The sequence below is a fragment of the Dipodomys spectabilis genome, unplaced genomic scaffold (genome assembly GCF_019054845.1).
Source record: "Dipodomys spectabilis isolate Male_0828 unplaced genomic scaffold, ASM1905484v1 ptg000297l, whole genome shotgun sequence".
Lineage (NCBI taxonomy): Eukaryota > Metazoa > Chordata > Mammalia > Rodentia > Heteromyidae > Dipodomys > Dipodomys spectabilis.
In genome coordinates, this window is record NW_024870974.1 from 2990236 (window position 1) to 3007280 (window position 17045).

Below are 17045 nucleotides of genomic sequence, written 5' to 3' on the forward strand. Positions count from 1 at the left end.
TAAATTTTTCTGTTAAACCTTTTCTTTTGAAGTGTATTTTGTGGTGCTGGTGATAAGATCTAGAGCCTTGCACCTGCTGTACAATTTGTTCTACCTCTGAGTTATAAGTGAAGCCCTTGTGTTAAACCAATACCAATTGCTTTTTATCCTTTTCTTTCTTCATATGCTAAAACTTTGGCTACCACAGTGTACTCAGAAAGATGTGATCAAGCATGGTGAGCCCTCTACTTAGTCCATAATCTGTTTTGTTGTTGGCTTTTTTTTTGTTCTTGAAATAAGTCCCCTAGAATATATCCAATTTAAAGCCCACTCTTCCCATAGTTTTTTAAAATATATTTTTCTTAACTTGTTTTGAGTTTCAGCTTCTCTCGTCTCCAAGTTCACCTCACATCTTCTGTAATTTAGCCATTCACCGTCAGATTACCTTTTTTTTTTTACATTTCTAAATTGTTGTGGTGCTGTGGCTCAAGTGGTACAGTGCTAGCCTTGAGCACAAAGAGGCTCAAGGACAGTGCCCAGGTCCTGAGTTCAAGCCCTACAACTGACAAAAAACAAAACAAACAAAAATAGCGGAATTATGGCAGATATGATGGTCAACACGCAGCATATCGTCTCATTCTCTTCAAACCCTTGCTCTCTAAAGCAGTAACCACTAACATCTTTTCTCACTAGCGATTACAAGTCACAGTGACTGACACTTGAACTCAGGGCCTTGTTCTCTGGCTTAGCTTTTTCACTGAAGGCTGGCCCTCTTATCATTCGAGCTATACTTCCATTTCTGGCTTTTAGCTTGTTAATTGGAGATAATTGTCTCACAAACTTTTCTCAGGCTGTTGTTGAATCATGATCCTTAGATCTCAGCCTCCTGAGAAACTAGGATTACAATTGTGAGCCATTTGTGACTATAAAATAGTCACAAATAGCCTACAGTGACTTTAAAATAGTTGAAGATGTGTCCAATTTAACACGTCTAACAGCTGTGGTCTTGTATTGTGCAGATTACGATTCCACTTATGTCCTTTCCCTAAATACTCTATATTTTTAAAGAGCTCAGTGAAGGAGGCAGACAGGAAGTATGGATCCAATTGTGTCTCCTTGCCCATATGCTGAAGAACTAACTCCCCACTACACAAGAATTGGCTGCGTTTGGAGAGAGTTGCAGAGATAAGTCAAAATAAAGTTTGATAGGCAGGTTCTAACCCTTTGTACTGCCCCCTTGTAAGAAGAGACTAGGACATACAGGATAGCGTGGAGACGATACAAAGGCTCAGCAGAAGGGACCAAGGACAAGTTAGGAGGAAGGCCCTGAAGAAACCAGTTCCACATACTTTTATCTTTGACTTCTAGTCTCCAGAACTTCCAGAAATTTCCCCCAACCAGGCTGTAGTACTTGATTATGGCAGCTAGATCATGTTTGCTAACACTGTAGGTAGCGTTTTTTTTGTTTGTTTGTTTGTTTTTGCCAGTCCTGGGGCTTGAACTCAGAGCCTGGGCACTGTCCCTGAGCCTCTCTGTGCTCAAGGCTAGCACTCTACCTGAGCCACAGAGCCACTGATAGCTTTTCTGTGTATATGGTACTGAGGATTCGAACCCAGGTTTTCATTCATGCTAGGTAAGCACTCTACCACTGAGCCACAGTCCCAGCCTATTTTAAACACAAAGTTGTAACACATCCAGCTTCTTCACATGGTTTTCCCCAAAATACATTCAAGGAATTCTTGCTCTAGACAAAGGCATACTTTTTACTCTATCTTTTCTACTTAAAGTAGTAAGTAAAATCACAATCAAGACAGTTACAGGGAAAGAATTCTAGAAGACCTTCTGGATAGGACTAGGCAGCACAAAAGATAATAGGAGCATTAAAGGAAAAAGCCATTTTTATTGAAGTTCTAAATTGAACATTAAACCATTTTTACACTGAAGTCCTTCTGGTGTTACAGGGACATGGGCCAGAATTGTTAGTAACTGTATATCTGAAATGTCTAAGTATTTATTTTGTTAGGAAGAGCAGTATTGGGTTACTCTGTAATTCTCCTTTGTCCAGCTGGTTTGTAATTCCCTGGCAAGTTCATTCCACACACCACATTTGCCCCGAGTCAGTGAACATGAACAGAGAGAGTTCAGGACTAAAAAGAATTTGAAACACACTGATAAAAAGACAAAGCCCTACAGAGAGAACCATATTTGTTAATACTACTTACATGCACCAGATCCACTTGGTAAAAGTTACCACCTCAAGCTAGGAGCAGTTGGTTCACTCCTGTAATCCTAGCTGCCCAGGCTGACATCTGAGGATCGAGGTTCAGAGCCAGCCCAGCAGACAAATATTCCAGAGTCTTATTTCATATTAACCAGTCAAAAGCTGAAAGTGGGGGTGTGGCTCAAGTGGTAGAGTACCAGCAGTGAGTTGAAAAAGATGAGAGTCCAAGGCCCACAGTTCAAGCCCCAGAACTGACACATAAGTGTGCACACACACACACACACATACAAGTTAACAGACTGAAGTCACACCTTCAGTTAGAGCCTACTTTTCACCCCTGCAAGCCTTCCAGTGCTTTTCAAGATTAGATGGGGAGATTGGTCAGGGTACTGTTTCCTAGGGGGTGCCTTCATGCCTTGTATGAAAAGAATAAATCATCCTTCCCATCTTTAATATTACCTTTTCTTCATCTGATGCTTATGAGAGTTTGAGAAGATAGGAAGGGAGGGAAGCTTTTGAAATTCTTAAATGTCAGCAGAAATCAAAGAATATCAGCAGAATATCAAAGATAACAGCATCCAAATTGAATTCTGTATGTGGACAAAAGCAGTGCCAGGATTGGGACAAATGTTTAATGCCAAAATGGAAGTAGGTCAGGGGACCTACAACGAAAGAAGGGGGACTGGAGAGGGGGCAACATTGTCTATTCAATAGGCTACAGAACAAATTAGCCAGATGTGGCCACTTACACTTATAAAGCTATTACTTAGGAGGCAGAGGCAGGAAGATTGTAAGTTCAAGACAATGGGCTACAGAGAAAGGCCCTATCTCAAAGAAGTGGTAAGGGAAAAAGAGACGAGAGAGAAAATATAAATAATACCACCTTCCACAGCATGGATGAATCTCAAAAGAAAAACACCAAAACAACCATTATGCTGAGTTAAAAAGCTAGACAAAAGTTAAGATTGTACACTGAATTATTGCATTTATATAAGATTCTAAATCAGCAAAATACTCTGTGGCGCAAGAAGTTAGAACCAGGGTGGACTCATAGGAGAAGGATCGGAGAGTTTTTTTGGGTAGTAGGAGTATTTGATAGCTTGCGAGGCATGTTCATTACCTGGACATCTGCATTCTGAAATGTGAGTTTCACTATAGGTAAATTTTAGAAAGGGGGGGGGGGGGAGAAAGGGAAGGGAAGGGAAGGAAAGAAAAAGGAGAGAGGAAAGAGGAGATATAAAAGGAGGGAGAAGGGCTGGGAAGGTGGCTCAGTGGTAGAGCCCTTGCCTTGCATGCCTGAGGCCCTGGGTTTGATTCCTCAGCACCACATAAAGAAAAAAGCTGGAAGTGGTGCTGTGGCTTAAGTGGTACAGCGCTAGCCTTGAGCTGAAGAGCTGAGGGACAGCGCCCAGGCCCAGAGTTCAGGCCCCACGACCGGACCTCCCCTCGCCCCCCAAAAAAAAGAAAAGGAGGGAGAGAGGGAGGGAAGAAAAGGAAGGAAGGAAGGGAACCAGTTAAGAAGGAGAGAGAGAAACAGAGACAGAGACAAAAAGAGAGATGGAAGAATGGCCACTGTGGTTAAAAAAAAAATGGTGACTGATTCATGTACCTCTAAGTACGTTTTATGAATTATGAGGTTACATGTTATATCGTTGCGTGTAGTATTTTTATAAGTTATATTGTTACAGTATCAACAATGATGGATAATTTAGTATAAATAGTGATGGGAAGGAAAGGAATGAAAAAGTAACATTCTTCTTTTTTAAAAAATGATCTCTTGTTAGCCTGGCCCTAATTGTTAGATTGCTAACGTTTTGATGTTTGCCAAAAGCTTGCTTTTGATATTCTTTCCTCATTGACTTCAGGTATATACACAATCCACCATGGAAACAACAACATTTCTGATATTCCTAGTGTGAACCTTGGTGGTGGTTGTTTTCTTTAAATCTGGTCAAATGAAGGAGTTTAACACAAGTCCTCTCAGATTCCCTGTGCTCTCTCTCCCAAGTGGATTTTCAAGAACATTGAACCCTGCCTCTGATGTAAGCAACATGCTTAGTTGATAAGATCTGAAAGAATAAAGTACATTTTAGAGTAAAGTCTAACCAGAGGCTCCAACAACACTAGTTAGTTTTTTCCTGGCTGTTTCAGAGCACACTGGACCTTGTGCTTAATAATTCTAAATGTCACTAAGAATCAAGTTTTAGGAAGGACAATGAAAGTTACCTGTTGTCTCCTTCTTAAGCAAGAACATACTTAAACTGGATATTTGAAAGACAAATGTTAAAAAGAATAGGACAGAGCTTTGGTAGAAAGATTGAGAGTACAGCCAGGCATCAGTGGCTCATGCCTGTAATCCTAACTATTGATGAGGCAGAAATCTGAAGCTCATGGTTCAGAGCCAACTCAGGCAGAAAAACCTGTGGGAATCGTATCTCCAATTAATCACCAAAAACAGAACAGAAGGTGTGGCTCAAGAGGTAGAGCATCCACCTTGAGTGAAAAAGCCAAGTGAATGTGCCTTGGGCCTAAGTTCAAGCCAAAGTAATGGCACAGAAGTATATCACACTATAAAGTTGTAAACAACTTTCATATTTTTAGCTTTCAGAGATAATTTTATAGTATTATGTATATAATCTTTTATAGACATACAAAGGTAAATGTTTCTATTTATAATATTCATAATGTGTTAATATGTGAATGAAGAGCTACCAGTATTTCCCACGTTGCTCTCCCATAACTTTGCTTTCTCTGAACTGAACTCAAAAGCCTTAAGTTTGCAAAGCAGGAACTTTACCACTTGTGCCATGCCTCTAGTCAATTTCGGTTTTGTTATTTTTCAAACATGGGGTTTGGGTTTTTGTTGGGCCAGCCAGAACTGTAATCCTGCTTTTTCTGCTTCTCAAACATACATGGGATTACATGTATGCAATACCATATGCAGCTATTATTATTATTATTATTATTGAAATGAGGGCTTGGAACTTTTTGCTTGGGCTAACCTTGAACCATGATCAAGGCTCTCAGCCCCTTGAATAGGTAGGATTATTGGTGTGAACCATCTAGCTCATAAATCATTTTAAATTACTACATTTTAGCTTAGGGGTCACCAACATTTTCATGGAAAGAGCCAAATAGAACATCATTAAGGTTTTGTGGGCCAAGTGGTCCATCACAGTTCCACAGCTCTGCTAGGGGAGAGTAGCCATTAGCCTTAACTAAATAAATAAACGTGGCTATATTCCAGTAAAAGCTTACAAAAAAGGAAGCAGACCCCTGTGTTATCTGTGCCATTGCTTTTTGCCTAAGATCAAGTATACTTTTAAGAAATTCTAGTCCACTATTTAGGAATATTTCAGAGTTTATCTGACACATGTTTATCTGGCTGTTAATGTTTTCAGAGTTTTTTTTCTATTAGAAACAATAGTTTATATTTCCAGGTGATTTAAACATACATCTTTGGTTATTTCAGTAGCATAAATTCTAGAACACAACCACATGACATCATTGTCAAGCAGAACAGAAAAAGATGTCATCAGGCAATATGGTACAAAATATATGCTATTGTTCCAGTGAGATGTGAGCACAGGGTTTTACAATAAAAATTTCCTTTCCTTTTTTTTGGGCAGTACTATGAACTCAGGGCCTCATGCTCAATCTCACTTGGCTCTACCACCTGAGTAATACCTCCAGGCTGGAATTTTGTTGGTTAATTGGATATCAAGTCTTGTATCCTTTTCTGCGTGAGCTGGCTTGGCACTCTGATCTTTCAGTTCTCAACTTCCTGAACAGATAGGATTATACGTGTGAGCCACTAGTACCCTGCTTCATAGTATAAGCACAATGAAACTACTTTAAAATGAAAATAAGAAATGTTTGTAGGAAAAATGGTCTTCATTCATGTTTAGCTTGATATTAGAATTGTTGTCGATATTAGAATTAGAGTGTTGGGGTATGTCAAAGCAAATATTGGCATCAGGGTTAGCAGGGCAAGAGTATTGCTAGGAAACTTTTTAGGGAAGTTTTTGATCACTCAAACACCCTAGTAAGTATAGCGGACTTGTTGTTTCTTCACGATTCAGTACAGGTTCTGTGTTCCCATGCACTAGTCCATTTCATCTAGATTGGTCAGTGCTGGCCTCTACTCATTCATTGTTCTCCTGCAATCCTTTTAATGTCTGCACAATCAGAGGTATATGACCATTCTATTACCCCATGCACCCATGAGCTTTGTACTTGAGCATTCTTTTTCCTTAATCATTTAGAGTTCTGTCAATTCTGGCTCTTTTCAAAGAATAAACAAACTTTGTTGCTTTTTTCTGGTCTCTATTTTATTTACCTCTGCTGTCATCGATTTCTTCTTCTTTCTGCCTGTTTCAAGATTCACATTTTAAGTGCCTTAGGGTCATCAGATTATTGATTGACATCTTCTTTTATTCAACATGTGCATTTACAGATACAAATTTCACTTTTTAAAATTTTATGCTGGTACTGGGACTTGAATTCAGGACTTGTCCCTAAGCTTTTTCACTCAAAGGTTAATGCCTAATGCTCTACCACTTGAACCACAGTCCCACGTCTGGCTTTTTGGTGATTAATTGGAGATAAGAGTCTCATGGACTTCCCTGCCCAGGCTGACTTAAACTCCTGAGTACTGAAGATTAAGGGTGTGAGCCCATTGGTTTGGATATGCCATTTTCTCATTATCAGCTGACTCAAGGCTGATTCAAGTTGCCTTTGGAATCTGTCTATTGTGTATGTTGGATAAATTCTCTACTGGGTGAAAGGGAGCCACAAACTATTCTAAGTTTCCACACAAGTAATCCATCATCTACTTTTAGTTCTGGAAAGATACAACAAAGCATTCATGTATCTGATTCATGTGCAATATGTGGAAAAGGCAGAAAGAGGCAGACCTTGGAATTTGTGACATTCAGTCTCATTGATAATGAGTTTGCTTTATTTGAAAAGTGTGTGACCTCAAACACTGAAGAGATTCCTTTGTGTTCAAGGCCAGTTTGCACTGGGAGTGAAGTTTTTCTCTTATTAGTGCAAGGAATAATGCTGCAATAAACATAGTTGTGCATAAGGAACCAACCCAGATGCCCCTCAGTAGATGAATGGATCAAGAAAATGTGGTCTGTCTGTCTGTAGATGAATGGATCAAGAAAATGTGGTCTGTCTGTCTATCTGTCTATCTATCTGTCTATCTATCTATCTATCTATCTATCTATCTATCTATCTATCTATCTATCTATCTATCTATCTATCTATCTATCTATCTAGATACACAGAATGGAATTCTATGCTTCCATTAGAAAAAATGACACCACCCCATTTTGTAAGGAAATGGAAAGACTTGGGGGAAAAATCATAGTAAGTGAAGTAAGCCAGACCCAAAGAGAAACAGGTTCCATGGTTTCCCTAATCTGCAACAATTAGTATACATCTAGGATACTCTTAGCAGATGAGCAGAATAACTCAATAGATATAACCATATAAGATGATGCTAAGAGAAATGAACTCCAAGATATGGACATAATAGGGCTTTTTGTTGTTGTTTTAATATACTATGTGATTTTTTTGTTTCTTTTTGTATGTTCTTTCCCCTATGGTGTATCCCCTGTTGCCACTGTATTTGCTTTTGGTACTCTGGTGTTGTATATATGTTTATCTGAATTAGGGAAGGGAAGGGGAACAACAGAATGGTGAGACAAAGGACAAGGGGGAACCAAAGCAACAGTGATACTAACAAGACAGTATGTTGGAAATGATCCGTACAACTTGGGGGGGGGGGTAGGGGAAGAGGAAAAGTAGGAGAAAAATGAGGGAGGGGGTAACAAGTTTGGCAAGAAATGTACTTATCACCCTTATATATGTGATTGTAACCCCTTTGTACATCACCTTCACAATAAAAAGCAAACAAAAAGAAATGCAAGGAATTATAACTCTCAGAAGCTGAGCTGGATAGGGATCGTAGTAATCATGGCAGGGAGGGAATAAACTCTATAATCAGTACAAACAACATTCAAGCTCCTGCTCTGATATTTGTGGATCCTTTTATCTCCTAAAATCTGGTCATCATAGCTTATCTTGCTTTCTTCAGAGTGTTGAGCTGTGGCTCAAGGGGTAGAGAACCAGTCTTGAATGAAAAAAGTGTCCAGTGACAGTGACAGTGTCCAGGCTTGAGTCCCAGTCCCAGTCCACACACACACACACACACACATACACACACACACACACACACACACACACACACCACTAGTAAAAAGAGACATGGTATAATTCAGTGAAAACGTAGCCAGAAAAACAACTAGCTTTCAGAGTCCCATAACATTTATCAAGGACTTCAACATTTTCTTAGCTTTGCAAACCTGAAGACACCATTTGATCCTATTGATTTTTAAAAATGCTTTTGTTGGTTTCATGTTTTTGAGACAGAATCTCACTATGTATCTAAAGTAGCCCTGGAAACCACCATCTTCCTGCTCCAAGTGGTAGGATTACAGGGGTATACAGCACCATGCTGGCCAATATTCTGTCTTGTTAGTTAAGGGTGATTTTTACAGTACAGGCATTCACATCTTGATGGCGGGAACTTTATTTATCAGCAGCTTTGGGATATGGCTTAGTAACAATCAGCAAATAAACAACATCTAGTTTCTTGTTTTCCTATTTTAGCAAGGGGTTAAAAAAAAAAAAAAGAAGACAAGGAAGACGAATGTTATTAGAACTTGTGGTCCCTTCTCTACAGCACGGCTTTATCATCTGGAGAGAATGAATGCTCTGACTTTGACCAGGACAGTAAGGAGATACAAACTGTAGTTCTACAGCCCTGAAACAAGTCCACGTTAAAGAGTATATAGATCTTTTCTGTCTCCAAATGTGCTTGTGATGGGGATAAAAGGAAAGTGACCCGATTTCTATAACACTAACTGGAGACTTTTTTAACCAGTCTTGGTGTGTCTAACCCTGGTGCCAAGACTTGCTTGGGCATACCACCAGACACTGAACTGAAATAAAGTCCACAGTTGTGAAGCAGAGGTCTTGATCCAAGCCTGGAGGCTAGACACTTCGGTTTGAACATGGTTTTATTATTTAGGAATCTTGCCCAAATTTGTATCAGTCAAAATGCCACTTTAACTGCAGGCATAACGCCCCCTATGGAGTCCTAAGTTGGGGTGACATCTCCTTCAAAACTGACTGACAAATGGGTGTGCTTTACAGGCTCATGTCTCTAATCCTAGGTACTCAGGAGGCTGAGATTGGAGGATTGTGGTTCAAAGCAGGAAAGTCTGTGAGACTATCATCTCCAATTAATTACCAGAAAACTGCAGGTGGAGCTGTGGTTCAAATTGGTAGAGCGCTCTCCTTGAGGAAAAGGAGCTCAGGGACAGCAGATAAACCCTGAGTTCTAGTCCCATGACCCACAAGAATGAAGAATGAGTGATTTTGCCCCCTGTGAACAGTGAGAATCAGAATCACAGAGTATATGTCTTCCTTAAATGATTTTATATTGTCATAATTATTTTTCACTTAAACCCAAGGTCAACCAAAACAATAAATGCTAGTTCCATTAGTTAAGTTTATCATCTTATTTCAAAACTAGTGCATGAGCAGGCACCTGTGGTTCATGCTTATAACCCTAGCTACTCAGGAGGCTGAGATCTGAAGATCATGGTTTGAAATTGGCCCGAGCAGAAGGACTCTATGTCTAATTAACCAGCAAAAAGCCAAAAGTGAAGGTATGGTTTAAATGGTAGAGCACCCAGTTTTGAGAGAGAGCTGCAGGCCCTGAGTTCAAGGCAAAATAAAACAACAGCAACAAAAAACTAGTGCTTGAGCAAAGTAACCTGCATGTATGTGCATGTATACATCAAATGTGTGTATGTGTGTGTGTGTTCAGCAGTACTAGGGTTTGAAGTCAGGACCTTGTGCTTGTAAGGCACAAAGTATTCTACCACTTGAGTCAAGCCCACAGCCCCTCCCTTTTTTAAACCGTATTTTTCCAGTGGTTTTTTTTTTTTTTGGGGGGGGGGCAGGGGAGTCCGGTCGTGGGACCTGAACTCTGGGCCTGGGCAATGTCCCTCAGCTCTTCAGCTCAAGGCTAGCACTCTACCACTTGAGCCACAGCGCCACTTCTGGCTTTTTTCTTTTTGCTTATGTGGTGCTGAGGACTTGAACCCAGGGCCTCATGCGTGCATGGCAAGCGCTCTACCACTGAGCCACCTTCCCAGCCCCCCAGTTTTTTTCTTCTGAGTTTTTGCCTGTGACCTTGATTCCTCTATTATCCCCTCTGCCTCCCTCCCCTCCCTCCCCCATCTCCATCCGTGTAGCTGGGATGACACGCAAGTGCTACCAAGCTGATATTATACTGAGATGGATCCTGCTAGCTTTTTGGCCTCTAATGACAATTCTTGTGGAGCTGTGATGACAAGCAAGTGCTACTATGCCTAGGTTATTGGCTGAGATGCTATTTTGCTAGCTTTTTAAAAAAATCTGAGCTGGCTTCCAACGGTGATCCTTCCAAACTCTGCCTCCTGAGTGGCTAGAATTACAGGCATGCAGTGTCATGCCTGGCCCTCCTCTTGTGGGTTTCATGAGTTCTCTAAGTAAATTTGTAACACTCTTTTTTAAAGATGGAAAGAAGCAGTAATACTAATTTTGGAAAGACTGTTGATGTCACTGCGGTTTATTGGGTAAATACAAAGTATAGGCTCTTGCAATTTTTTTCATCTTTTTAAAGCAAAAGTAAAGAAATTAGATACAAGTACACATACTCCTTTTTGAACAGAAACATAAATTCATTGTAACCAATAATTAGGCACTTAAAATGTAAATGTAAAATGGCATTTTCAAAGTTTAAATTATAGACTCCTAAATAACTCCTGAAATGTTTTTATAAACACAAAAATACAAGCAAGGAAAGTCATTTTCCTCTTTTATTTAAAAAAAAAAAAAAGAACCTGAATTCAAATCCCATGATTGATCAATGATTTAAGGTACTGAGGAAAAAAAAATTCTGAGATTTACATATTTGATTAAAATGGAAGCATTTAATAAAACAACTCCAACAGCATACCGTAGATATCATAATGAAAAAATAGTATGTCAGGAAAATGATAAGTTCTACACTTAAAATTTTTACTTTACATCAAGGCACTTAACATATTGAAAACAGTACAGTAAAATTCCAAAGGAATACAACTGGCTACTGTCTCAAATCTTGTCAGAATAATTCTTTTGTGAACATACTGTAACTTAGTCATTTACTTCGCAGCATTAACCACTGTAATGGAGGTAAATTAAACAATGAACTCCAACTTGGCAAGTAGATTAGCTTATGTTTCTAGTTTCCTCTTTTATTTCCAAGGACGGTTCAAAATAATCCTACAAAAATGCATTCTTCCCCATTTAGAGAACAGTAGAATTAGCTCACTGAAAATAAAATAAACTAGAACTTAGAAGCTGTATAAAAACTTATCTTTGGGTACCTTTGACATAATTTTCAGTGTTTGGATATTAAAGTCAAGAGCACTTCATAAAAGATTTTTTTTAGCAACTGAGTCAAAGGAGATAAATTACTATAACACAATGACAATAATAAAAATTTCAGGAATCTTTATACATATAAGTAGAAAAGCCTTCAAGACGTTGCATATAATTTACAATATACTTGATTTAAACATGTAAACTCATTTATCACGAAATTCCTTCTCACACTTCCTTACACTGCAGAAGTGTATTGACCGTCTTAAATTATTTTTTATCAGTTATACAGTACAAAACAACAACAAAAGGAAAATGATGTTCAAAATATTCAAGGTACATGGATGGGACCTTTCAGTTATGAAAGAAACTATGAGTTCGAGTATGTAAATTGAAAAAAATACAAAGGCAGCCAACTTGGGATTTTAAAGTAAACAGACTGTATGAAGTTATAAAGGGAGACATTAATGATTGTGATAGGAAGAGGTAAAAATGGACTGCAAATTTTCTTTGAACAAATGGACAAAGGATTAGAGTTACAATTTCACTCTAACTCTCTGGTTAAAATAATTCCTTCCCCATGGTATGTCCAGATTATTGGCAAAATTGACAAATGTCTGAAAAAAAAAACCCAACTTGGTACGCACTGGACACTATGTTGAAAATGAACTATACAACTTGTGAGTGGGAATGGGAGGGAAAATCTGGGAGAGGGCAAGGGAAAGGGTGTCCAAAAAGTAATGTATTCTTTACCTGATTTATGCAACACTAACTCCTCTGTACATCGTCTTTATAATAACAATCTAAAAACTTGTTTTAAAGTAACAGCTGCATTTCAAGATGTAATTCCATACTGCCACCAGGGGGCACTGGTAAAACAGCGAAGAATTCTCATGTGGCCTGGTCCATTAGCCAGAGACTTCAAAACTCACTCCCCAACAGCTCTCCTCCTCCTACAGCTAAACTTGTTTCCCAAGATGCCCATAAATTACTCGACACCTTCACAATTAATTCAGTGGAAACTGGGGTGCTTTCTTTTCAGATCTAGTGGAGGCGCTCAGAATCTGCCAAAACTTCATTTCCATGGGAAACAGTTAGAAATAAGTGTGGTATAATTTATAGAAGCTATGTATTATAGATATATTTCTCAGACGGGTTTACAGAAGAAGCTCCAAATAGAAGCATGGGATTACAAAAACATGAGTAATGGGTAAGATCTGTAACTCAACTGGCAATGAAAAGGTGTGTTATCTGGGCAGGTGGCATAGGCCTACAATTGCAGCACTTGAAAAAGCTGAGGCAGGAGGATTATGAATTCAAGGCTAGCCTGTGCTACATGGGGAGACTCCATCTCAAAAAGATAAACATTACCACGTCAAAGGCAACACTGTAATTGCTTATATTTATATCCCAAACAGCATGTTGGGTTAGGTTTCATGTAAATAAGCTTAGTTCTCTTAATCTCGCCTGCTTTGAACCTGTGCTACCTTTCTCTATTATTTTCAAGTCACAAGCGTCCTCTGCACCTATGAGACTGCTATGACATGCAGAAAACATGGGAGGACCCTACAGATGGCGTTAACAGGTAGATTTAAACTCCTTTAGACTGGGTATTGGTGGCTCACACCTGTATTCCTAGCTGCTCACAAGGCTGAGGTTCAAAGCCAGCCTGGGCAGAAAAGTCTGTGAGAATCTTATATACAATTAACTAGGTAATAGCCAGAAGTGGAGGTGTGGCTCAAGTGGTAGAGCACCCGCCTTGAGCAGGAAAAGCAAAGGGAGCGCATGAGGTCTTCAGTTCAAGCCCCTGCACTGACACAAAAATAAAATTAAAAAGTCCTATTGAAGGTGATGCATTATTTACTTGAAGCTGGATTATTTAGACTTACTTTTTTTGAGAGTGTCCGATAATCAGTGCATGAAAACTTAAGCACTTTCCCTCATTTAATGGAAGAAAAAAAAAGTGGGACAATCTAACACCTAAATAAAGACTCTTGGGTCTATTATATTATTTATTTTGAAAGAGGTTCAGGGAGAAAAACCCAGACTTTGGTTTCAGATGTTTTCCCCTCAGAATCAGACAACAGTCATTTAAAAATCAGTGTTTCCAACAGAATGTCATGTTCTATCACAATAATCAATATTTAATAAGTGAACAAATTCCATGGAATTCTGCCTAAGCACATCCAGTAAGCTAGGCATACACTTATTATAGGTTTATTGAATAAAATTACTGGAAAATGCCTTGTCTTTCAAAACCTTTCAAAGATATTTGAAGTTTCTTTTTTTTTTGGTCCAAGATGGGGACTTGAACTTGCTACCTGAGGCTTGCTTTTGTTCTTTGGCCAGCATCCACATCATGAGCCATGCATGCCTCCAATTCCATTCGTTTCCAATTCTTAAAACAGAATTTGAGGGTCTTTTCCTGCCTTTGAAATGAACTAAGCTTCCTTTAGTGGTCCTTGCATTGTTCAGAGGAAAAGCCACTCTGAAAACATACACAGAATTTTAGCACCAAAGGATGATGTCGCTCTGAGCAGATCTGTATTGTGCTTCTTTTTTTTTTTTTTTCAAGCAATTGAAGGTTCAATTTTGTATAATCAAGGCTGATACGAACTGGTGGGTAAGGATAAATTAGAGGTGTTTTCTGCTCTAAGAGGAAGTTTCACCTCCAATAGACATATAACCACCTCCCCATCCCTGTTGGCATCTTTACCCTCTATTCTCCCATTGATTTTATAACCTTAGAACTTTTTCTAAGGTTATTAGAATTTAACTTCCAAGTAGTTGAGAAATTAACCCGAGAATTGCCCGATAGATTCAATACCATGAAATAATATACTAACTCTGCCAGTATTGTGTGATCAGATTCTTTTAATCCATCTTTTTTTTTTTTTGCATCGCCCCAAAGAAACTTAGTAGTAATTATCCCAGCCCCTTTTTTTGTAGCTGATGATTCCAATAGCACACTGAAGTGTAGCAGAATGTGTTATTTTCACAGGGTAAAACATCCAATTGCTCAGTCCTTAGTAACGATTTATGAGGAGCCTTGTTTCTTGCTAAAAGGCAAGAAGATGTTAAACCTGCAGGTGCCATCTTACTTTTTCCATAAAGCACTATGTATCTAAGAAGAAATAGTGTTAATCAAATGTTTTCCCGAGTTCAAAAGACAGAGAAAGAGAGGGTGGGGGGAGAGGAAGGAAGGAAGGAAGGAAGGAAGGAAGGAAGGAAGGAAGGAAGGAAAGGAAAGGAAAGGAAAGGAAAGGAAAGAAAAAAGAAAAGGCAAGACAAGACATCCTGTTAGGGTTTGAGCTGGAAGTGAAATACATACTTATTCTCCAACTGCCTTCAGCCTGTTCTGATGCAGCTCTGGAGTTCTAGGTACAAATGTGCCAGGCAGGTATCTTAAGTGTGTACACCAAACCACTTCTTAGCACAAAGAATCCCATACCTCCTGGGGATCTGTCATACAGACTTGACTGAAATATTTGCACACATGAGAAATCCATGGCTGAGTTGGGCGCTCATTCCTATCATCTTAGCTACTCAGAGGGCTGAGATCTGAAGATTTCATTTTGAAGCAATCCCGGGCAGGAAAGTCCATGAGGCTAGTATCTTCAATTAGCCATCAAAAAGCCAGAAGTGGAAGTGGGGCTCAAGTGATAGAGCACCAGCCTTGAGTGAAAAAGCTAAGGGACAGCATCCAGCCCTTAATTCAAGCCCCAGTACTGGCACAGATACATGTACACACACACACACACACACACACACACACACACACACACACACACACTTATGGGTGATCAGTCTCTTATATTTCCTTGGATCATCTTTCTTTTTGAAAAAAGATTACATCAGTTAAAAAAAAAAAAAAGTAAAAGTGATACGTAGTACATTGGGTGGTACCAGCAGAGGGCAGACACAGACACCACTCTGGCCTACGCTGTGACAGAGTCCAACAAAGTGCACTTGAACTTTCCTAGCCATGGATTTCTCCTCACAGAGCTTCAAGTTCAAAAACTCTTCTCGACATTAGGTTACTGTATTTTACACACGGCTGTATATATCCAGATATTTTATTGAAAACATTAACAAATTCTTCTGACCTTGAAAGAAAACAATCCTGAAAAAAACAATGGCTGAAGTAGATAGAAGACTTTAGTAGAGAAAGAATGAGGAGAGGAATAATAGGTTCTTTGGCACCTCTTTAAAATCCCATTGTGGGGGCTTGTTACCCATGAATGAGGAGCTGCAAGAAAATATATCTTTCTCAGGATGAATTTTTGTTTTAAAAAAAACCAGTCAAAAGGTAATACTTCGTTCATCTTTCCAAGCATTCACACAAAATTTGGTCCACTTCTTCATTTACCAGTCAGTTCTCCTGAAATAAACAACAAAGCTATACCTTTGGTTACAGCGTGAAACTCTTTTGGTGTAAGAGCTGGTGCGTCTCTCTGGCTCCTCAGGTAGACTTCTCATTGTCCTCACCGATCTTCTGCACCCGGGAATACTTTTTGCAGGATGACTTGAAGCAGCCAGGAGGCCAGGAGAGTGGCCAGGAGAAGCAGCAGGGAATTGAGCCTTGGACGTTTTTCTCAAAAAAATAGAAAATGGGGAACCACCAAGCTCGAGACAAAAAATTAGTCTGTGAAGAGATCTTCAAGTTCTGTGAAGAGTTGAGATAAAAAAGTGAAATGAAAATTCTGTCATTTAGAATATCTATCTATCTATCTATCTATCTATCTATCTACCTACTTATCTATCTATCTATCTATCTTTTTTTGCCTGGACTGGGGCTTGAACTTATAAACTCAAGGCCTTGAGATCTCCCTGGTTTTTTTTTGCTTACAGCTGGTGCTCTACCATGTGAATAACACCTATACGTCTGGGTTTTTGCTGGTTAAATGGAGACAAGTCTCTCAGATTTGTCTGCCTAGGCTGGCTTCAAACCAAGATTCTCAGACCTCAGTCTCCTGAGCAGCTAGAATTATAGGTGTGAGCCCCCATGTCTGGCCAGACCCTATTTTTTCCCCCTATTAGACATTCATTGTACATTAACAAGGGAAGCTGAAAACAGATCTATGGCAGTTGTTGCTTTTCCCTAACTGCATGACTCTAGGCAATAAGTCACCCTTTTTTTCTTTGGGGTTCACACAGTGTCCTCTGCCTGCAGTTCCAGTGAGAGCAGGGTCTCAGGGATGGAGATACAAGTTACTGTTCCGGAGGAAGGCTTTTCAGGCTATGTGGAAGTCAGGGGGCCGGGCAAAAATGCATGGAAGGTCCAGGAAATGGAATTATGAAGCTTCAGTTTTTGAAGAAAAAAAAGAAGTGGAAGGACACCTTAGGAGGCTGAGTA

The 17045-nt window shown here is 39.3% G+C and overlaps 1 protein-coding gene across 2 annotated transcripts in view; it reads right to left on the reverse strand.

The window, feature by feature from the left end:
* Positions 1-15505: 15505 nt before the first annotated feature.
* Positions 15506-17045, reverse strand: part of Sgms2 (sphingomyelin synthase 2) — a 73615-nt gene continuing 72075 nt past the window's right edge. For both annotated transcript variants that reach the window (XM_042701876.1, XM_042701877.1), the window contains one exon: positions 15506-16355. In XM_042701876.1, coding sequence (XP_042557810.1) covers positions 16152-16355 — 204 coding nt within the window. In that variant the 3' untranslated portion in view covers positions 15506-16151. The remainder of the gene's footprint in view (positions 16356-17045) is intronic.